The 22,055-nt window shown below is 40.0% G+C and overlaps 1 protein-coding gene and 1 non-coding gene across 4 annotated transcripts; one reads left to right on the forward strand and one right to left on the reverse strand.

Moving 5' to 3' along the window:
* Positions 1 to 205: 205 nt before the first annotated feature.
* Positions 206 to 21,615, reverse strand: LOC109851783 (calcium uptake protein 3, mitochondrial). Of its 3 annotated transcripts, none has more exons than XM_020422207.1 (12): positions 21,406 to 21,615; positions 6,374 to 6,515; positions 6,151 to 6,261; positions 4,248 to 4,295; positions 3,450 to 3,532; positions 3,084 to 3,146; positions 2,569 to 2,685; positions 1,659 to 1,787; positions 1,342 to 1,565; positions 1,078 to 1,235; positions 749 to 906; positions 207 to 545 (listed from the first exon to the last, which is right to left on the reverse strand). In XM_020422207.1, exons 1-12 carry the CDS (start codon positions 21,613 to 21,615, stop codon positions 477 to 479), a joined length of 1,512 nt encoding a protein of 503 aa, XP_020277796.1. In that variant the 3' UTR covers positions 207 to 476. The 3 variants fall into 3 exon arrangements, with proteins under 3 accessions (XP_020277797.1, XP_020277796.1, XP_020277798.1); XM_020422209.1 differs by having other exon boundaries at positions 21,398 to 21,612; XM_020422208.1 differs by lacking the exons at positions 2,569 to 2,685; positions 3,084 to 3,146 and having other exon boundaries at positions 206 to 545; positions 21,406 to 21,547.
* Trnar-ccu lies at positions 11,902 to 11,974 on the forward strand. Its single transcript has one exon. It is a non-coding gene; the product is annotated as a tRNA-Arg (tRNA).
* Positions 21,616 to 22,055: the final 440 nt, after the last annotated feature.

A 22,055-nucleotide genomic window follows, 5' to 3' on the forward strand; every position in this document is an offset into this window, starting at 1 on the left:
TCAACTAAGATTCTTATCTGAAAATATCTGAAAGAGTGAGAATTAGAGAAAGAGCGAACAAAAAAGCAAATGTTTTTTCTTGTATCACTAACACAACAAATGCTTTATTATTCTTTACATTATCATTGTTTAAATATAACTTAACTCTTATATATCTTTTTATTATATATTATTTAAATTTATTTATATATTTTTTGCTTAATAAGAATAGTTGTGCGAACACATAATCTCTTTATATATATATTAGGCAGAACACATAATCTCTTTATATATATATTAGGCAGAAATATAAATAATTTATAATAGCTCTACATTGCGTTTTTAAGATAAAAGAATAGAGTAACCTGATAATTATATCACATGGGATTGTAGGATTTATAGGAATTGTTTTTTTTTTTTTTGTATAAGTACATGAAACGATCATTACTTATAATTTTTTCCGCGATTTTCACATTTCTTTGCGCTGAACCTTGTCTTCACGGCGCTTTCATCTCTTGTTTCACGCAGAATTTGAACGCCTCCCACCCCTCGTTGCGTTGTTGAGACTACAAAAAAAAAATATATTTGTGTGAATGTCAATCTTAATGTTTTTGTTGCGCTTTATCCGAGAATTGCACCATCTGTACAGCCTGAGAAATAGCAATTATTCGGTGCGCACAATGGTGTACACGGTGTAGCCTTATTTCAGGCGTCGTTACATCTTACGTACATTCTATTCCGAAAATGTGAAGCGCAATAACACCTTTACCTTGAAGCCTCTGTGCAATCGATCTTTCATAATAGCTATAAATTCCTTATAAGAGAGTTTACCGTCTCCGTCCTCATCGAACAGCGCGAACACCGTATCGATTATGTGATCCGAAAGCACCGATCCCGTACATATTTTTACGGCGCGTTGAAACTCGTCTGAAACAATTGCATATAAAATATTATTTTGAAATGTTACATTTTTAATATAGCAAGATAATGAGATAAAGTTTTTTTTTAGTTGATGTAAAATTTTATTCATGTAAGAAAGAAGGTGCATATACGTGCGTATAGGTTTTATTTAAACATTTTTGTTACGCGAAATTTTACCTTTAGATATAGGATGGTCGGCCAACGTGTACATTCGCATTGCTATCGAAAAATCGTCCAGGGTATTTAAAAATTGATAGAATCGACGAAATTCCTCGAACGTGATTCCGATATCCAAGCTCTCTCGATCCAACATTCTGTCCAAGTACTTGTCGTATCTGTGTATTTTATTGTTCAACTTACTCTGATGAGATTTTTTTAACGGACTTAGAAAAATATTAGACGTAACAACAATACTGTGCGAAAGCCAAATATTCAACTTACTCGTCAGGCTCGAGATACGTGTATCGTAACAAGATCTTCGCGAAATCCAGTTCGCTGATCGTGTCGTGTCCTTTGCTAAATTCGTGAAACTCTAGCTCCAACACCTCGTGCTGCAAGTTCTCCATGAAACGTTTGAAATCTTCGTATCTTAACTCGGTAGTGCCGTCTTTGCCAAAAAAGTGTATCATCAGGGTGGTATCCACAGCGTGACGTCGTTGCAAACCCTGCGTTGTAAACATACACACGCGCACGAGAAGAACAATTTTAATACTTGTCATTATTCGACTATTGAGCAACGAAAGTTTCGTTTTACGCACCTGATCATCGTCGATGTACTGGCCTTGAATTTCTTCTGGTGTTTTCTGACGTTCTTGCAATTGTTCCAGTTCTTCCTTGGTTTCGCATCCATGACGACCCCTCCACGCGTGACTGAATATCTTCTCCATCTGTGTAGAACGTAAAGATATATCGAAGAAGAACGGACAGATTGTATATATCACGATAGAGTAATAACGCGGTGTTGTTCAGAATATATATGTTTTGTTTTTTTTTGTTTTTTTTTACTAACTGACACATGTGTGCTGAAGTTACACAGATATAAAAGGCAATATATGACGGCAATTATTCAGCTTCCAGCGTTAGTGCATCTGAAATAAGTGGCAAATAGCATTATCGGATGAATAATTAATACATTACGGGAATACACAGAGAGGGAAAGAAGAGAGGAACAGTTTACGATTAGAGAGCAGCTGAGTTGCATAAATTAAAACTTAACCGATCGGAGAACTGCCGCGGGAAAATAATCTGCTCATTCTGGCGCGACTCGGGATTATAAGCTGATTACCAAGCTTCTAAGAGTCGATAAGTGCTGGCAGTGAAATGCTAATTAATAGATTCTTGATATTGATAAACGCCGCTACCAAACCGTTTAGTTTTTTAGTAGCCGATCGGTTAAGACATCAAGTGTTAACACATCGGGTGAATATCGACGTAGTGTAACGTGGTAGTATATACGCACATCCAAAAAGAGAGAATAATTTATATCGTGATTACGTTATTCCACCTTGCTGTAAATCTTTTGTCTCAAAATAATTGAAATTCGAAACAATAATATATTAAAATAGAAGAACGTAACTTATAGCAAAAACTGAAAAAAAAAAATTATATAAAAACAGAAAGGATTTCGGATAAGTATAAAACTTGTGTAAATATCGATCATGCACTTACGTAAGAATTTGAGACGATTTCATTTTCACTTGATTTAATCGAACTTTGGGTGGCTTTTACTTCACGTAGCTTTGCCTTGCCCGCAATATCCTCGCTCAGAGACATTATGGAACGTAACTGATATTTCAAAATAAATGAGAAAAAAAAAATTATTGAAAGGTCAATGCTTGCGCATTATAAAACAAAAACTATCAAATTATTATTTGCAACAAAAATTTATAAATTAAAAACTAATAAATACGAGAAAGTATATGTAATAAGTAATAAATAATCGGTAAACAATATATAATGATAATTTACAGAATACATTTTTAAATTTTGCGACACGAGTTGTTTCAAAAAATGTTTTTTTTTTTTTTTTTTAGCAATTACAGATAGCCAATTACGCTTAGAGCTAGCGAATTATACTTGGTTTAGATAATTTCCTAGCTGAAACATTTTTTCTGAATTATCATATGACTTTATTACAACTTCAGACTTTATTCTTGATTCGCGAGAAATTATCTAAAACTCACTGCACGTCTTGTCTGCTCATCGAGATCTCTCTCCTTCAAACTGCCGCCGAGTAAACGACGAATCTGCGAGAATGACAAAAAAGTTGTTCATGCTAAAAGCTTAACAATCGTTACGAGAATTTTACACACTAGTGAAGTTCTTCCCTGTTGATCCATTCGGTTCCATTTGGTACACGCTTGCTAATTTTATTTTAAGCAATTTTTGTTTTTATTGCTCATACAAGATGCATAGCTTGCAGAAAATAAAATAATAAAAAAAAAAAATAAATAAATAAAGTCAAGAGAAGTCCGTACTATATATAAGTCTATACTAAATATCTCTAATTGTGTTTATGCAAACAGTGAAAAAATACGCATTAATTTTACCACAAGAAATTCAGTTTTGTCGACCCTCTCGTTTCCGTCCGTGTCAAACATATTGAAGGCGATTTGGAAACCAGTTTTCGGTTCTGCAACGAGAGATCAATTATCGTCGCAAATGTAGGTCATTTATTAAGACGCATTAACGAAAAATATCTTTACACTGACCGATTTTTATATTTAATCACATCGTAAAAAGTGTCTTTTTTAACGCACATGCGCGCGGGTACAGTGTTTCAAATAATTTTTATGTTTGATTTTTAATGTTTTTTTTCTGCGAATAATTTCAGAGATCTTTTGTTGATAAAGATATCAACTGTACTTTTTATTAAACTTAAACACACAGATCTCTTTACGAATAATTTATTGCGTTTGCACAATAACAACGCAATATCCTTCAACAGAAATACGAAAATGATTTTATACCCGATACTCCGCACATACTCCGCGTAAATTCTGACTAATGTGTGTGTTGTTCGCTTTTTTACACAAAAAAAACGCTCTATACTTAACGTGTCGTATCATTAAAATTGTCACATCGTAATTCGTGTCGGCTACGTCAAATAAATTGAACGTTCCGTACAACTTCTCGAGCGAGCGGATAGAGGCCATTGCTTTCACGTGACGATCAGGACGATACGCGATAGGTATTATTCTTGTTGCCTAAGTTTTCTCTCGCAACGTGTGATTTGTATAACACCGAACACATCGCGATTGATCGTTGCGCTTCATTTAAGCGTTTTTTATGTGCATTTACATTGCAATTTGTCTCATAAATATATTCAAGCTACTGAGAAAACTTACTTGTCAGGATGGACAGAAGAAACAGGTACTCCGTGTAAGAAATAATCCCTGAAAATAGAAACAAATCGAGATTGTACAAGCAACGTACGTGTAGCGCGTACAGTTTGTGACAGCGCTTGAAATGAACACAAAAAACAATTATATCGGCTTATGTTCAATTTTTTTAATTATGAAATATTGTTTCATTGAATTTTCTCATTTACATCTACATATTGTAATTTACAATATATAAATAAATAAATGTATTTATTTATATATTACAATATATAAATAAATATATATATATTTATTTATATATATAAATATATATATTTATTTATATATTGTAAATAAATATAATACATACACACACACAAAGATTTTACGCATACATCACGTTCAGACGTATGATCATTGACTAATCGTCGTTTCAAATAAGAGAAATCACAAGGCGTCGTAAAGATTTTGGCACACTTTGTATAAATCACGCGTTTCTAAATTGCGTGAAACAACTGTATTGATTTCATCGAATTCTTTCTTAATTTTCTTTTGTATTTTTCTTTCTTAATTTCTCTTAATCCGCGTAACGCGATTTATACACACGGGCTCGTGGCGGTAAACGTACATTTTACGATACATCTCGGACTAACGCTTGAACATTCGTTAGACACGCCTCACCAGGTCCCAGGTATTTTTTTTTTTTTTTTTGAGAAAGCCATCGCCTTCGGAAAGGATCAATAACTTAGAATTTAATGGCGAACGCGAGAGACCCGCGGACGCACCTAAATTCTGATCTTAAACGTACTCCCTTGCGGCGCGGTTTTCAGCTCGTACGTAACGCATTACAAAAGGGGGCTGCTTCACAGATCGTAGCCACCCCATAAAATTCCTTCACAAGACTCTAAAAAACCGAACGAACTTATCGGTTAGAGAAGAAAGCAGCGACCGACACAGTTGATCTACATATGTAAATCCGTTTTTTTTTTTTTTTTTTTTGTTTTTAGTTCTAATACGGGCGACAATATCGCAACAGTGTTCGAAGCGAAGAGAAAATGCGACCACGTGAAATCTCTCGCGGAAAGCGTGACGCGTGTTGTGTCAGCACAGCAAGGAAATCATCGACGCGTCGACTAAAACGTGTTACAAATGCCGACCACCCGATTGACTACCTGGCGTCCTGATATATTATTTGTCATCGGGACGACATTCTGATCGATTTTCCGTTTCGATCGGAGACTCTCGCGATCCTCCTTAATCGTTCTTAATTGTAATTGGCTTCGCGATATTGCGCATATCGAATGCCCTTAAAAGCAGAGACGGCTGACGGCCTCGTTTATCTGCGCTCGGCAGAATTCCGCGTCGCACGCACGCGAAAAGAGGGAGAGAGAGAGAGAGAGAGAGAAAAAAAAAAAGGTAGAGAAAGCCGCAGCCACGGCGGCGGGAGAGCTCGAGGAACTCGTTATTATTAAAAGAAGGTGTGAAACTGGCTGCTCCTCCTCACCTCCGCATTGGTTTCCCTCGGTGTGATTATTTGCATTTCCATTAGCACGACGAACGTGAGATGCACGCGTAAAAAGCCAGGAAGAACCCGAAGTGCGAGCGCGCCATTAAACTATAATGATACGGGGTCCTGTCTGCGGCCGCGTGGGTGGCGAGGACTCGCGTCGAATAAGCACCGCGTAAGTACGGGTTACGTACGAGGATCGATCGCGATCGATAGCCGTGCTTGTAAAGCGCGCCGATATCGTATTTTTTTCTCTCGTCGAATTGCTGCACGCCTTAAAGAAAGCTTCGAGGTGCGAACGGCGGCGCCTCGAAAAGATCTCGCGCAGATTTATCGTACGTGTGTATTGCACACGTGTATAAAAATTACTGTTGTAAATTATTTTGCATATAACTGAAGAATGAGACCGTGGTGGTTTACCTTTATCTCTTAAATTTCTGAACATGTGCGTGCTTCCGTGACGCAGCGAGGCCGTCGAATTTCTCATCACCTCGAGCTCCTGATCCGTAAGCACGCGCCTCTTCAGTCTCGCTGCAAGTAAAAAAAACGTTTGTTAGAATCGCGCGAATTTTGTTGTGCGACAAAGATTTTTATTTACAACATACATATATATATATATTATTAAAACGTGTGCGCCACCTACGTCGGGGTTCGGCATCGATGACACTGTCGAGAAAGTCTTGCGGAGTCATGTAGAGTTGACCGTCGTACATCACCGACGCGAATTTTATGAACCTTCTCTCCCTCGTTGTCAGCTTTACCGCTTTATGCAAATCGTCCTCTCTCTGCAGGAAAAAAAAAAGAAAATCCCTTAAAGAAATTTAATTTTTAAGAAACGTTAGCGCAAAAATTTTTAAGAAACGTTAGCGCAAAAATTTAGTCAAACACATTTTAATTGTTCTGTCTGTGAACTGTCCGTGAATGGAAATGCGTTCGATTTCTTTATCTGATGTTCGTAAACACGAGAACATGAAAAAGAATTCCGCCGACAAGCGGACAGGTGATGAATATAACATCATGCTAATTCGCACTTGGGATTCCGTCGCATTTTTACACCCGGGGAGTAAGGGAAAAGAAGAAGAACAACGTGCGTCGTTGTCATCTCGTAACGGCGGGGTTAGCTGCGGGTCAGTCAGACGAACGTGTTTTATAATCAATACCGTATATTCCCTTGAGAAACAAGGGAATAAAAAAGATAAACGAAGAATCCTAACAGACCGCACATCTTTTATTCAATGAATTTTGTGCGAAGTCTCTCGTACAATAAAAATATATATACATATAATTTACTTATTTCAATCCCCGATGCCACCTCGGCGAACTTCAGCATGTAATAAATTAACGTTTACGAGAATCATTCACGTGTTCTCCCTAATGTTTTTTTTTTTTATATCTTTTTTGATTACATTTTTTTGCATCGCGATAAATTTGTTTTTATGTTCTCTTTATGTTTTTATCACACATGCTAATCTTCTAATCGCAGTTTCGCAATGTTTTGTTTTCTTACCACTTATGAAACTTCTTTAGTAACGCGCGTATGGAAAAACAATAATATGATAATTTGTCTTTTTGCAAACTGCATGTTCTTTTTTGTTTTTTTATTGTTTTTTTTTTTTTTTTTAACGCAAAAACGATAGTCTGCGCAGTTTCTATCTGAGATTAAAGGAACGGCGCACGCGGTTTAAATCGTCAGAAATTAGCTAATGATAGCGCGAGCAGAATTGACGTGAAATACGACTGAAAAATTGTGTGGACGAAAACCGCGAGTGACGGAACAAAGCTTTGCAATTCGAGTCCGCCACCCGGTGTGCGCGCGTCGCATCCACTCTTGTCTGTAATTTAAAGTGAGATTAAATTACAAGAGTGAGCTTCCAACGGCGGGTGCCGTCCGCCCCTCGGCGCTTGTTTTAATAAACGATTAAAGAATCCTCTCCTCGGGGAGAAGGGGGGAGAAAGAGACAAGAGACACAGCCGGAGCCTCTCGAATTTCCGCTTCCCGACGCCTCTTTGCTGCCTCTCCTCGTAAACGCCCACTTTGTCGGCAGGATCCTCTTCCTGCGAGTCACATCCGCTTGAGGCGAACTCTCACAATGTTATCGAATACATCTCCATCGAAAAACTTAATCAATTTTGTCGACGTGACTGACGATACATTGACGAAATTGAAGACTGCAAAAGTTGAGAGAGAGAGAGAGAGCAACAAAAATTTGAACCAACCAAATATCCCCGGACGTAAGATGCATTAGCGCAAAGTTAATGCATCTTACGTGAATGCCGCCTTTACTTAGCCGCGTGTAACCGACGTAGGTAGGTAGGTACGTATATTGCTTAGGTAAGTTGCAGTTAAGCGGCAAAGCGATATGCTCTTCGCGAGGCTCTCGCGTAACTACGTAAAATTTGCGACCTCATCCGGCCAGATTGAATCGTTCAGCCCAGGAAGCATCAAATCACCACGAACGCATCTCGCGCCGTCGTGCCCCGAGAACCTATCCTATCGCGCCGTCGGTTTAAATTATCGTTACGCGTTACGTAGCCTACCTCACGCACACACACACACACACACGAGATCGCGGCTTTTATTTATTCGCGAGTAATGGCGCATTGTTGGTGTTGCTGCCGTTGCAGCTTCCGTATAGATGATCTCTTAAATGGACGCGCGTTTTACATACTTATTCGTCGTATTTTCATCCGTTGCGCGAAGATCTGTTCAAGTGTGCCAAGATCGTGCGCCGTAAGTTCTCTCTCTCCCTAACGTTGTAACGGGGAGCGAATTGAATCTGCGAGTGAATTGGATTTTCCAAGAAAGAAAACAAAAAAAAAAAAAAGAAGATAAATTCAATGAGCAAGTCGAGTATGTAACGGTTTCTCTCGAGAGTGTTTACCCCTCACAGGCTTGCTAAACGTAATAAAGAATTGTACTTGTATGTTTCTTTTGAAGTTCTTTTAAATTGCACAAAATTTTTTATTTAAGTTCATTCTATCGATACTTCTCTGCAATGAAGCGTTCGCATAAATATGCGTAATAAATTGTTATTAAGCTAAATAATTATATAATAATAATTATTATTATTCTATGTGCAATTTATTTAGCTTTGTTCTTGGAGAATTATCTGTTTCTAAATATACGTTAAACGCTTGTGTACAGTCTCAGATTTCTTTCTCGTTTACCAATTTTTCGAAGCAGTTGTAAATATCTCGCAGACTTACCGCGGAATCGCGATCTACGACAAGCTATATTTGTCATTCGGTGCATTTCCATAAGTGCCATCCGTAACCAGATACTCTTTCGCTTGGATCAAGTGTCCTTTCGCGCGTGTATACAATATACATCATGTTTTATCGCAGTAAGAAAACAAAAAACCAAAACCATACACAATAGGCTCGGATTTGTAACAGCGTTGACCAAGCTTAAATCTGCTTCTGTAAAAAGTTTTTGTAAAAATCGCTTGACAAATTGCGTGTGTGTACCCCTCGTTTTCAGAAGCGACAAGTAATTCGAGAAAAAAATCAATTCAGAAACGGTAATTTATTAAATAAACAAATACACATAAATGTATATTTATTTACCGGATCAATCAGTTGGAAATTAATATTTTAATATTGTTAATTAATCAAATGAATAATAATCTTGAGTAATAACAATTAATTAACGTCTTCACGGTTAAGCTAATACAGCTTTAACTCTTCCTTATTGAAGAAACCGTATAAATCTTTGTTATAATATTATACCGTATTAAGGCTCATTATTTGTCACTTATAATCAATGTATACGTCCAAATGGGTATATCTTCCCGTCCTTTACCAAGTCCGCGCAACATAGCTTTTATTATGCAGGTAGCCCTAATTTATCAACACCGCGGTGTTAATCTGCCAGGAGGGTCCGTCACAGGATCAGGACCATATCTCACGAGACTCTCTTACGAAATGACCGGCGCGTCCGGAAAAAAAAAAAAAAAAAAATCCGTTTCTTTATTCCACAGTCGCGAGATTCCGTTTGAAAATACCGACCTGGTAGAAATCGCCGGTTTTACGCGGCGGAGATGTTTCCGCGAGGACGAATTTATGTTCCGGCAAGACCATAAATCGATTCTTTCTCTCCTTTGCGTACGCCTAATACGCGAGACGCGGCGATTTATGAGGTACCGAGAGTCGTTAGGGTTAATCCTCGTCGTTAGAGAATTCGAGAAACATACCGTTTGATCGCCCACTCGCCCCCACAAATTAGTTACATCGGGATAACAAGATAAATTTCGTCCTTCCGCGATGTACAAGAAACTGTGTCGCGTTCTTGGGAAAGACGACCGATTTCGTCGTTGGCATGTTTTTTTTTTTTGTCCCACATTCCCCTCGCGCTTATCGGAAAAGTTTATCACAGGCGCGTTAAATTGCGCCTCAATTTGCGATCTTCACGTGATTCAGCTGTCTCTCTCTTTCTCCCGACGAATTAAATAAGACGATCGGGAAAAAAAGTGAAAAGCGAATTTTGCAACCTGCCATTAAATCTCGTCGTTCGCGATGTTACGAAACAATTAACTCCTCGAAAATTATACCTCTGCCGAGAGTAAATAGAATCGCGTCCCCGATCGCTCTTTGTCGATGTCCGCACCTAGCGACTTACACGTGGTGTTTTTCCCCGGCGCGCGGAAATAAAACGCGATGAGCGCACGCGAGTCCAAAAGGACGAGTGCGCTCGCGTTAATTCGAGTTAAATCGCGTACTCGATCAATATTCTGGACAAGAGTCCTTGCGCTCGCTCCGTGAGACATGAAGATAACTATAAAACGTCTGTTGGCGCGTCCTCGCGTGTCTACTTGATCCGAGACCTCGCGGGGCGTTAGGTTGGCGTCTCGGTCGGTGTCGAGGGTAATGACAGGCGCGGTGAACATTATGCTAAGTGCGAGAGACCAGACCCACTTCTTTTCCTTCTCTCCCAGTGGTCCTTTTTTGCTCTCTCTGCCGCGTCATCTCTTCGTTTTCCTTTTCTCTCCGCTTGTGTTGCCTTGTTGTGCCCACGTCTCTCTCGCCCCGATATTCAACGAGCATCACACGGTGATTAAGGCCCTGCTTCGTCTAAGACACCCGTAAATGCTCCCGTTTGAACTCGTCTCTCGCGACTCTCCTCCTGGAAACCCGCCTCTTCCTGATCGCTCGCATACAGTTTTCAATAAAAGAAGCACGCGACGCGCTGCGCAAAAACAAATTTTCTCAAAGTTGTTTCGCTCGTACGCGCGAGGGCTTCGAATCGATACTACACAACGACGAGCGTCTTCTTCTCCGCGCGAGAAAACAAGGCGCCGGCTGTCGATTTTTGTGCGGATGGATGGGTGTTAAAAGGAGGCGTCAGCGAGAGAAGAGAAAATGCGGTAGACCTTGAAGCCACCGTGGCTTTTTCTTCGGTTCTATAGAGACGGGAAGGTGATACGCGAGATAATGTTTTACGTGTATTCTCTACGCGCGCGTGCAGATAGATATCGTTTTTTTTTTTTTTTTTTGGCGATAGCTAACGGGGAGTGATTATCGGCCGTTGATCGCGATCTGAAGATTATAAAAAAAAAAAAGTGCAATAACGACGGAAGTTCAAAAGCGCAAAATGCGTAGAAATTTCTTTTCAAACAAACTTTCTCTTTAAAGTTTATTTACAAACAGACTCGACTTTTGCCGATTGATTTTAGGCATAATAACTGCAAGCGTAGATTTTTTTTTTTTTTTGTTTGTTAACAAAGGAGTTCCGAAAATTTTCGAGGTACACGTGTTTCGACACGCCTGCTGGCTTGGCCCCACCGGACACAACAGATACATCTACGTTCGGCCGCGCATAATGCAGCAAGTATGGGCGATGATTACGGATCATCGTCGTACTTACGACAAGCCACGGTGGCGCTGAGATTACCGGAGGAAATTGAAATCAGATAACAGCTTTGCTCTCGAAGTGGCAATTTCGTCTCTCGGCGTATTTGCATATATAGATGTTCGATTATTCGACTCCGCGAGTTCGCAAAATTACACAAATTACAAAAACATACTGTAATTTCGAAAACGTTTTTCTCGTTGAAATGCAAACAAAATAAAGAACAAAATTTTTGTCACGCGATACAACTACGTTAGTGAACTGTTCTATTATTAGGATCACAAGTAAAACTGTAGGTACGTCTCGAACATTTGAACGCAAGAGCCCCTGTGGCCTAATGGATAAGGCATCGGTCTCCTAAACCGGGGATTGTGGGTTCGAGTCCCACCAGGGGTATAGAAGTATATCTTTTTTTACCTCACCCCTTTGCAGTTATCTCACCATCGGCAATGTTTCTTGTTACTACATTTGTGTAAAATATTTATTACAGATTTATTAAAAGCTCTTCCGCACTATATAAAGCGTCTAAAGAGTGCGTTAATTTTTGCGGGAAAATGTTCGTACAAAAAATTAATAGATACAAATATAAATAACAATTGCTAAAAACTATTGTTGACACTTTGGTTCCTCGATAATGACGCGTAAAATTCGATTCGCAAGAGAAAAATGACGAAATGACTTCCCGAACGACAACTTGTGTCAAGGCTCGGAAAGGAAGGATCAAGTTTTTTCTCATTCCGTAGATTGAATTCAACACACGATCAAATTTGTAACGTCGGTCGAGATCTGATGGAACACTCGGTCTCTCGTTTGACGAACGTGAATCAATTCCCGCGTATCTCACGTATATCTGCCTAAAAGATTTCGGAGAAGTCGATTTAACGGCGGACGGGGAATCGTTGCGGGGTTTATTGCTTCGTACTGGTCCAAGTGTTCAAATCAGATTGATAGCCGCGTAAACGTAGACTGGGTGGTCCGAAGTGAGTCTAATACGGAGGAACGTTCTACCCGGGTTAATCGGTCACGAGAATATTTCGAGAGAGGGTTGTTCGTAGACTCGAGACTTTGGACTCGCGATAAAATCGATCCTTTCGATTCACGGCAGAAGATAGTAGTTATTATCGGTCCTGACCGTCTCAATGCCCGAGAAGAGGCTTGTAGTCTGTTACTTTATTGGATATTCGACGAAGATCTTTCTCTTTATGCGTAAACGCCATTAAAAGAAAGTCACAGGTTAAACACTCAAGTCTAAAACAATTTCTGAGAAATTTGTGAATTAGAGTCGCCAAATTTAACACTCAATTTCTCTATTTGAAAAATATTTATAAATAAATAAAAATGTGTTGCGAATTATTTCTCTATACAAAAACTAATTAATTCGGCACATTTATATATATATTTTTTTGTATCATTAGAAGAAAACTTCGTTTGTGACAAAAGAAAACAACAAAAGTCGAAATTTGTTCTGTCTGTGTTATCAATTACAATCAATTATCTTTCGCGCGATTGCTTTTTCCTCGTTCGAATTATATCTTGCTCGTATTATATCCTTCGTACAAATCGCGCGAACACGTTCTAGTTTCGCCGTGTTTGGCGCCGAGATGAAATTATACGCAATGGAATTGTCGAGCCGCTCATTTATCTCGCGCTCATCGCAACTGCTTTCTCTATTTCCGGAATCGTGTTACGACGCTATTCACGCCGCGATAGCGGGGATCGTCTCTTCTTCATTCCCGAGAGAACCTCGTCTCTCGATCGCGATTCGACACGAGGAGAGGATAAACGGTGCGGTCGAATATCTCGTGTGAATGCGATAACGATTGCCGGGTTCGTGCGATGCCACAAGACGAAGAAGACGAAGAAGAAGAACAAGAAGGTGAGTCACGTGATTTGTGGTCGCGCGAAAGAGCGCACTCGTCGCGGAGAAGGGATGTGTGTTGCAACGGTGTGTGCATTCGGTGCAGTCAGATCTGTATCTGCGTACACGCTATGTACGAGTCTCTGCGAGGCGGATCGTGTGGCAAATCGGGCCACACCGTCGATTTCTTAGGCGAAATAAACCTGTTTCCTTGTTCTCCGGGAGAGACGTGTTCTTCCGAGCAATTTGGGAGAAGTTACGTTCGCCTCGCGCGGAAAGACGTTGACACGATAGTCAAACGGTCGCCAAACACGTTATTGAGACGCAGAGTACAATTCGCAATTATGTAACACGTAAACACAGTACGAGAGATCTAAGTTAAAAAAAATTCAATTAAATAATACAACACGCATTCTGTAACGTATGCGTGAAAAAAAAATAGATCACGCGTATATTCTATTATAGTTTTTTAAATTTTAAAAATTTTAAGAATATGCAAAGAGGTTTTGTCTTTGGTTATCGCAAAAACAGAAAAATGTTAGAGGCATCATCCGGGAGCGTTGTCAGGTTGCGTGTTACGTGCGAACCACCCTGAAATTATCGCGCGCGGCGCTCTGTCATTAACCGATTCGGCGCTTTTCTCGCGGCTGGTGTTTCGCCCACGTCGATTTCAACCTTTGAACCAGCCACAACCGCCCATGCTCGAAACACGACTGGCAGCGAGCAATTATCTCTCTTACGAAACGCGAATAAAACTTACAAGTGTGTATAGTTTCCTCCCACGTCGTCAGGTTAGATTTCTATTTCTGGATCAATTAAAAATCTAAAGAAGAATAGAAAAACTTACTCGCACGTGTTTGCACGCAATTGAATAATATTGTAAATTTGTAAGATGTTTTTCATCACAATTATTACGCGCGCAACAAACGTTCTTCGTTCTTACAATCCGCGCTTGAGCGCGATCGCGCGCGAAGAGTGTAAGGAGAATAAAATTCTAATACATCAACCTTTCAACTCTCGTAATTTTTTCATTTTTTTTTTTTCTTCATTGAATATAGTGATATAATGTAAACAGAATCTATGGTTAGCCTCAAATGGCCCCGTCGATCACGTGCCGTGGAGAGAACCCGTCGAAGTCGACTATCGCCGAGATCGTTATTTATTGCCTCCCTATAACGCGACCACTTTTAGCGACCGTCGTCGTATACATATGTAAACCGAAAATGAGACGGGGGAGGCGAGATGAACGGGCCGGCGGCGGCTCCTAAATCACAATCCCCTCAAAATATTCAATTACACCGGGCATTGTTCCACCGTTGTTGATGCATAGCGCGGTAAACACGCGACGTTGCACCGACGGCTCCACCTCTTCAACCTGCGCGCATCCACTTAACTTTTGCGATATTACAAAGGTGCGTGATAGCCGCGACTACGTGCGTGCGCGAGCATCAATGGGATATCCGCACACTTGTATCCACCCACATCGGCTATCGGTCCATTAGCCGGGTAATGGGCGCCCAACGCCACGTCCCACACGCTAACGCTAATTTCACGGTGGTTTAGGAAGGCGTTAATTAATTTAGACGAATCGCCGTGCTCTCACTCATTAGCATTAACTCATTGCCGTGATGATCGCCGACGTGGGTCGCGTCCGAACCGTGCGATTCGAAACGTGCCTTTCTTTGATGGCGAAAACTCGATGCGGTAGGTATCGATTGTCGCGAAACAATAGCGTGTTTTTTTGTTTTTAATCAATTAATGCGGTTTTAAAATTTTGTTAGGAAGATACACACAGAGATTCTTAAGTGTAATTAAAAACTCAAGAAATGGCGAAATAAAGTGATTTTTTTAATCATGTGCAACAACGTCGAGTAATTTTGTCCCGAGCGGTTCGGAAAATGCAAATTTCCGTGGATAACGATTAATGACGATTAGAAGAGAAAGAGATTGTCTGGAATAGAGTGTCACACCGTCCAGAATTGATGATTCCCGAGGAAGAGTTACTTCACGATCGCATCTGACATAACGAGATTTATGCGCCCGTAATGGCAGGCATCCAAAATTTCGGTCGACACTATTATTAAAGGCAGGCCTGCTTTCTTAGCGCGGTTCGCTAAAGTTCAAAGACTCGCTCACTCTCATGTTATATCTTTGACACACAACGTGAAAGCACTCACGACTCAATACTAACGCGTGCAAAAAAAACGTTTCTTATTGTCTGCAATTCTTCACAAAATTTGACTAAATGCAGATGTTAAAAACAAACAATTCCGTCATATTTTGTTAGTCAATTAACACGATTGTATCGTTAACGATCTCATCAAAAATGACGTTTAACACGTGACGTAACAGAAGTTGTGTAATTGTTTTTAATTTTAAATTTCTCTCTCTACACACACACAGACAGAGAAAAGTGCATCGGTTCTGCTACACGAGCAGAACCGAGTGTCTGTTTTTTTTTTTTTTTGTTTTTGCTGACGCATGTCTAGACACGTCTCAATTGGAAAGTGAGTCTTATTAACGTTCAGTCGCAAAGCAGGTAGCCCCTGACGCACGATGTGCGCGAATTGATTACGAACATGAGAAACGATCGAACGCGCATAATCCATTCACGCCCACGTCGACGTCTGCCCACGCGACTGATACTTATCGGACTAATCAGGCCACATTCACATGTCCTATCGCGTCGGCATTCTTATACATGTCGTACCTTATCGCCAGATTATCATTTGGTGCCGCATTGTGCACGCGGCTACGCGCGGGACCGTGATAGGTGATATGTTTAGCTAAGCTGTCCGCGACGGCTACTTGCACAAGTGCAAAAATCGCTTATTTCCATTTAGAAAGCGGACAGTAGTATAGAAAGTAGAATTAACGGGAGTGGGTGTTGATTAAATCTCTCTCTCAAATAAATATGAATGAACTCTCTCGGTGCGTTCAATATTCTGTAACCTACACACAACACAAAAAAAAAAAAAAAAAAAATAGAACATAATTCTAACATTTGTAATTCAATCTAACAAACTTGTTTCGTTTCAGCAAAAACATCGCGTGAATTTTTTGATCCAATAAAATACGTGTACATTTTGGTTATTTGTGAAAATTACACCGGGGTGGTGTCACAAGTTTATTACGAGGATAATTTTCTGACCGAGAAATCTTGTTCGTGTTAATTATTCCGCTCGTTCGACTTCCTTCCCGAGGGTTTGAACAAGCGGCGCGGGCATCGAATGGCGCGTCGTGTCGGATGCGCGCACACGTTGGCGTCTTGACGATTTTTCGGGATCCTTAATCGTGTACCGTCCGAACCCGGGGATCTGATTTATCGTTTATCGCCGATAATACCTATACGAAGGTGTGTACGCGGCGCTGATCGATCACTCTCTCGCGTTCGAATTTTATTCGGGATATACATGAGCGACGATGTTCCCTGCACACGTCGCGGAGGAAAAAACCGGGGGTGCATAAACGTACGTAAAACGTTGATATGAGTAATGGCAACAACTTGTACCAAACGATCTCGGCAAAGTGGTCCTCGCGTAATGAATGCTTATGAGAGAACGCACGAGAGAGAAAGAGAGAAAGAGAAAGAGAGAAAGAGAAAGAGAGAGTAAAAAAGACGAATTGCTTGAAACTGTCTAATCGTTTATTTTGGTATGATTTCGAAATACATTGTTTCAATTTATTTCTAAGATAAATTGTATTATTGATACACAATCGTTTTATTTGCAACCTAAAGTAATTTTAATAATTCTCTCTCTCTCTCTTCTCCCTCCCCCCTCCCAATTATAGCGCGGGAAGGCGAGAATCGATCATAAAAACGAGCTGATCCAATTACGGTCTAATATATTTGGACGTGTAAACTTTTTCCATGAGAGAAAAAAGAAACACGTTTCTGATTGAACGAGACTTCTGCTATGCAGCGCGTTCCGATCTCCTCCCGCACACGTTCTTCTCCCGCATACACGAAGACGAAGTCCTTCTATAATGAAGCTTGATCCAGAAGGACCTCGCGTCGGTATTGTCGAGAGATAGGAGCATCTCGATAGGAAGGTGGCGGGTAGGAGGATCCGGGCCCATTAGTTACCGCAAACCGCTCGTCAAACAAGCCTCTGCATACGTAATGCGCGACGATAACGTCGCGCCTCATCTCGTAATAACACGTAATGCAATCGCGTGATATATTTCTCTTCTCTCCTTTCCGCGCCCTCGTTAGAGAATTTTTACTTTTCGATAAAAATTTTCAGACTGCCATTCCGCGCGCCGTCCGAGAGATATAAGATATATATTTTTCATTTGCCACTGCAGCTTTTGATTTTTTGTTGAATGAACGTCCGATGATATTAATTTCTAAATTTGACCGCGCGATGTATCTCTCAATAATTGCAGTTTTCAAACAAATAATTACTCAACTTCAATTAAGTGAAACTTCATAGATAGAAATTTTCGAAAAAACGTTAAACAAAAAACTGATATGATTTATGTCTATGTTTATTGAAGTAGTTCCTATATATTATTTCTTCTACTTTTTTTTTTTCAAGAGATAGGTTATTTTGCGCGGAATATATATATATATCACATCTCTTCTATCTTGATACCGATCGTCCTTTCCATGTCGTGATAGCCCACGCAGTGGATAAGACGACGTAAACGATGAACGGCGCTATGGTCGAAGCTTGTTTGTGCAAGATCAACCCCCGGCCCCATGCAAACGTATGGTGCCGTGTACTTCATCATTGCGTCCATACCGTGATTGCGATCGCGTATACACATCGCGCTACTAGATTGCGATGGCAACCGCGATACGGCGACGAACGTTCTCAAATTTATGTATCGCGCGACACAACATATTTTACGTTGCGTTTTAATAAAAAGTTCGAACGCAAGCTAGTGAAACAAGAATTTACGAATCGCAAACGATGATACAGCGGTTAGAGGCGTCACCCTTTTGTTGCGCACGAAATTACATCGCGAATTCAACGCGATTTGAAATGTGTCTTTTCTTCCGTGGTCGCGAGTAAGATTGCGAGAAATACATTTGAAAACACATGTATTTCTCAGATTGCTTGCTATGTTTGCTAGAAAGTATCACGTTTATTTCCGGTGTGACTTCAATTGTGTGATCGGTGTCGCGTCACGTTTTGACGACTTTATAGATAGTCGCTCGCGAGGAACACCTTGCGTAATTCGCGTAAATGGCGTGAGGACGTTTTCGCGTAGTACGATATTTTGGCAGTCTTGTGTGGACGTCCTATTCTTACCGAATTCTTGGCAGCGCGCGCGCGACGCGGTCGAAGAATAAGTCTTCTCACACAAAGCAAGCGCGATGACGAGACACATAGATAGTGTGTCACGCGCGCGATTGCCGCAACGCGAATCGATTGCGCACAAAGTGCATTTTGTTCATTTTGTATTTTAAAAGTCGATTCTCGTTTCTTCATCGGATCGAAAATAAAACTCACAATAAGAGACATTAAAAAGAATTCCGAATATTTCAGTTATACAAAATTGATAGATAAAATATTATTTATTTATACATACAGTTTTGTATAAATTTTTTTTTTTTTTTGAGAATATAGAATTACTCTTCAGTAAAGTGCATTTGAGAAAAACCGATCACCGGCTAAAAACCGGTCAATTTTCCTAGTCTAGTTTTATTTGACAGTAAATGTCCAGTAACTGTAGACAGAAAACTGACTAGTTACTGGCTAGTAACCAGGAAAACTGGCCAATTGCTGGTTCAATTTCTATTGCGGTATGAGTTACTTTCACAGATGCTTACATAGATATGTCGTTCTCAAAAGCATTTTACTAAAAGTATTTTAACGTGTGTGAGAATCTATTTTCATTCTAAAAAAAATTAATAGATCTGCATACATAGACAATTTTTTCAACTACGTTTTGCAACCATATACATATTCACTCATACAGTATTTAACAATATTGTATAAATTACATTTCGGTATCAATTATTTTATATTTTACTTATAATACATCAAATGCAAAAGAATTTTAGAAGTATATTTAGTTAAATTACTTAATGATTATTATAAAATACGATAAATAATAAACATCGTATAATCAAAAGTAGTCTGGATGCGACTTTCTTGCGTTCTCACGTGATAATTGATCGATACACGTGTTGCGAAGTGCGGAAAAAGGAAATGGTTCAAATACATCGCATTTATATTGGGACGTCTCAAAGAGCCGGGTGCATTTTTTCGGACGCAGCTTGGATATTAAAGCAAGACGCCAGCTATTTATCTATTTCCTTTTATGAACGGAAAAAACACGGTCTCGGAAACATTCGTACTCTTGAAAAAAAAAAAACTCGCATGATCGATGAAACGCGTGTGTCAACGTCCTACTTGTAAGTGATACTGTAACATGGCTCTTCTGTCGAAGAGGTTTCCCGCTTGGAAAAAGCATTTAAGTAACAATTAGTCTTGATTGTAAAAAAAAAGACGTGTATTCTTCGCTTAAAAAAATTCAGATTTTTTTCAAGAAGATACCAAGCGATAAATAACAAAAACTGTATTGGCTAGTAATAGAGCTTTAACGCAAATGTTGATATTTAAATGACGTCTCGATTATCGTATTGTTCGAATCCTCCTCTCGGATACGATATTATAAAACCGCAATCACATCATAAAATAAGATACAAGAAAAATCTAAAATCACGTAAAATCCATAAAAGTGTAACTAAAAAAAAAACGATAAATGATTGTAGAATTTTTACGCGCGGGATATTGTTAAAAAATACGCAGGTATCAGAGAAATATCACCTGCGGATAATTTGTATAGTTTATGATGTGATTTTCCTGCGCCTGCGGTCTAACTTTTCGGGAGAATCTCGGGATTCTCTCTCTCTCGGGTCGTAATAGAGACGTTGAGAGATCCGGCCTGGTTAAGCCGCGGTCGTATCGACTGTGTGATCGTTCGGGAGGGCGTGGCGACGACGATACACTTGAAGATCGTTTGACACAAAAGCCGATCCGCTTCCTCCGGGCCATGTTATTAACTTAACGTGGCTTACACGTTCGGTCTCACGACCGGAGAGATCGACCGAGATCAATCGCGGGCAAAACCTTGATTCCAAACTCCTTTTTAAACGCGCCGCGCGAGGAATTCTTTTCTTTGCTTTCTCTCCCCTCGCGCCTGCGAACGAAGATGCGCTATCATATCGGCGCCGGCCGCGCGTCGGAAGGATTAGCGCAATATAAACCGAATAAAAATACAAGAAATACATAAATTTTTTATCTGCGGCAGAGAGTTTCACGTACGCGGTTTGTTTTGTTAAAACGTTCGGATTTTATTTTCCGAGATATTTTATCAGAATGAGTTCCCCCCTTCTAATAAAATATCTGATTTTATTTTTATTCGCAAGTCAAACAAAGTGCCGATCACGAACGGGTCAGTCACCTATTTTGTGTCTCTCAGACACTTTGCTATTTATAAAATAATGACGCAACGCGATGTCGCACGTAAATCATCTGAATTTATTTTTCAACGTACTATAACGTGGTTGTGTGTTATTACGCGCGAGCGTGTTGTGAAATCGTTCGATGTTTTGAAAACTCGTGATTCGCGATAACATAACCTTTGTAAACAACAAAATTAAAAAAAAAACAAAGTTTATCGTTTTTTAACCACTAAAAATTTTAAATGATTTTAAATTGAAAACATTCGCTAATCTCTCTGAGATTTTTATCTGTTTAATTTAACTAACACAATAACAACAAAAATCCATAACAAATAAACCGTCGTAATTTACATACACCTTTAAGCTAAAGGAAAAAACAGACTCACACATGCCGAGAAAAGATTTTAATGAATGGACCACCGCGCGCTCGAGCAACTCCGCCACGTGTGGATCACGCGCGCGTGATCCACGTGACTGTCGTGACTTGTCATTCAAGTCGGGACACTTCAGCAGACTGGCCTGTGCACTTGACACGTACGTGCGTACCTTGCGAAGCTTCAAAGCGTGCACCACCTTCGGCCGTAGGTATTGCTGCGCCATCACGAACGTGACGGAAGCGGCCGCCAGCAATCCGACGCCTTTCCGCAATCTCTTGACACCACTGTTGACACTCCACGAGTTGTACGCACGTGTGACATTGCGAAGTTGACGCGCACACAACGGCACACGTCGTGACAGACACACGATCGTCGCCATTTTCAGCACGCGTGAGGCGCGCGCATTCGGCGCATGCTCTCGCTCTCGTCTGCATGTCTTTCACCTAACACGCGGCCAGTACCGTAATTAGACACGCTCGCTCCCGGAAAAACAAAATTAGAGGAAAGTTTTTCTCAGTTAATAGTTTATTTTCCTGTTTAATAGTTGGTTTTTGTTTTATTAAATACCTCGCTCGAAAAGTAGACAAAATCAGTTTTCACGCCAATGAATTTTCATCTACGTGACAACAGTTACGTTTTAATTTAATTAATATCTTGCGTCGAAACAGAGTTAAGAGACAGTTAAGTTTTGACTCTTGACCGGTTTTCACACTTCTGTTTTTCTCACACACACGTACGAATATTATATGCGGATAAAAACATTTGGTGTTCGTAAATTTGCTATACTCTCGCAGAGCAGTCACAGCTTGGCAGAATCTG

Source organism: Pseudomyrmex gracilis, unplaced genomic scaffold (assembly GCF_002006095.1).
Source record: "Pseudomyrmex gracilis isolate BER0280 unplaced genomic scaffold, ASM200609v1 scaffold_20, whole genome shotgun sequence".
Lineage (NCBI taxonomy): Eukaryota > Metazoa > Arthropoda > Insecta > Hymenoptera > Formicidae > Pseudomyrmex > Pseudomyrmex gracilis.

What these genes read in the sequence shown, in the direction of transcription:
- LOC109851783 (XM_020422207.1), bottom strand. Translation starts at nt 21,615, where the DNA reads ATGGCGACGATCGTGTGTCTGTCACGACGTGTGCCGTTGTGTGCGCGT. An exon ending in CAGAAATTTAAGAGATAAAG is followed by an intron (nt 4,296 to 6,150) that starts GTAAACCACCAC and finishes TTCTATTTTCAG; the next exon opens with GGATTATTTCTTACACGGAG. An exon ending in CGACCATCCTATATCTAAAG is followed by an intron (nt 907 to 1,077) that starts GTAAAATTTCGC and finishes CAATTGTTTCAG; the next exon opens with ACGAGTTTCAACGCGCCGTA.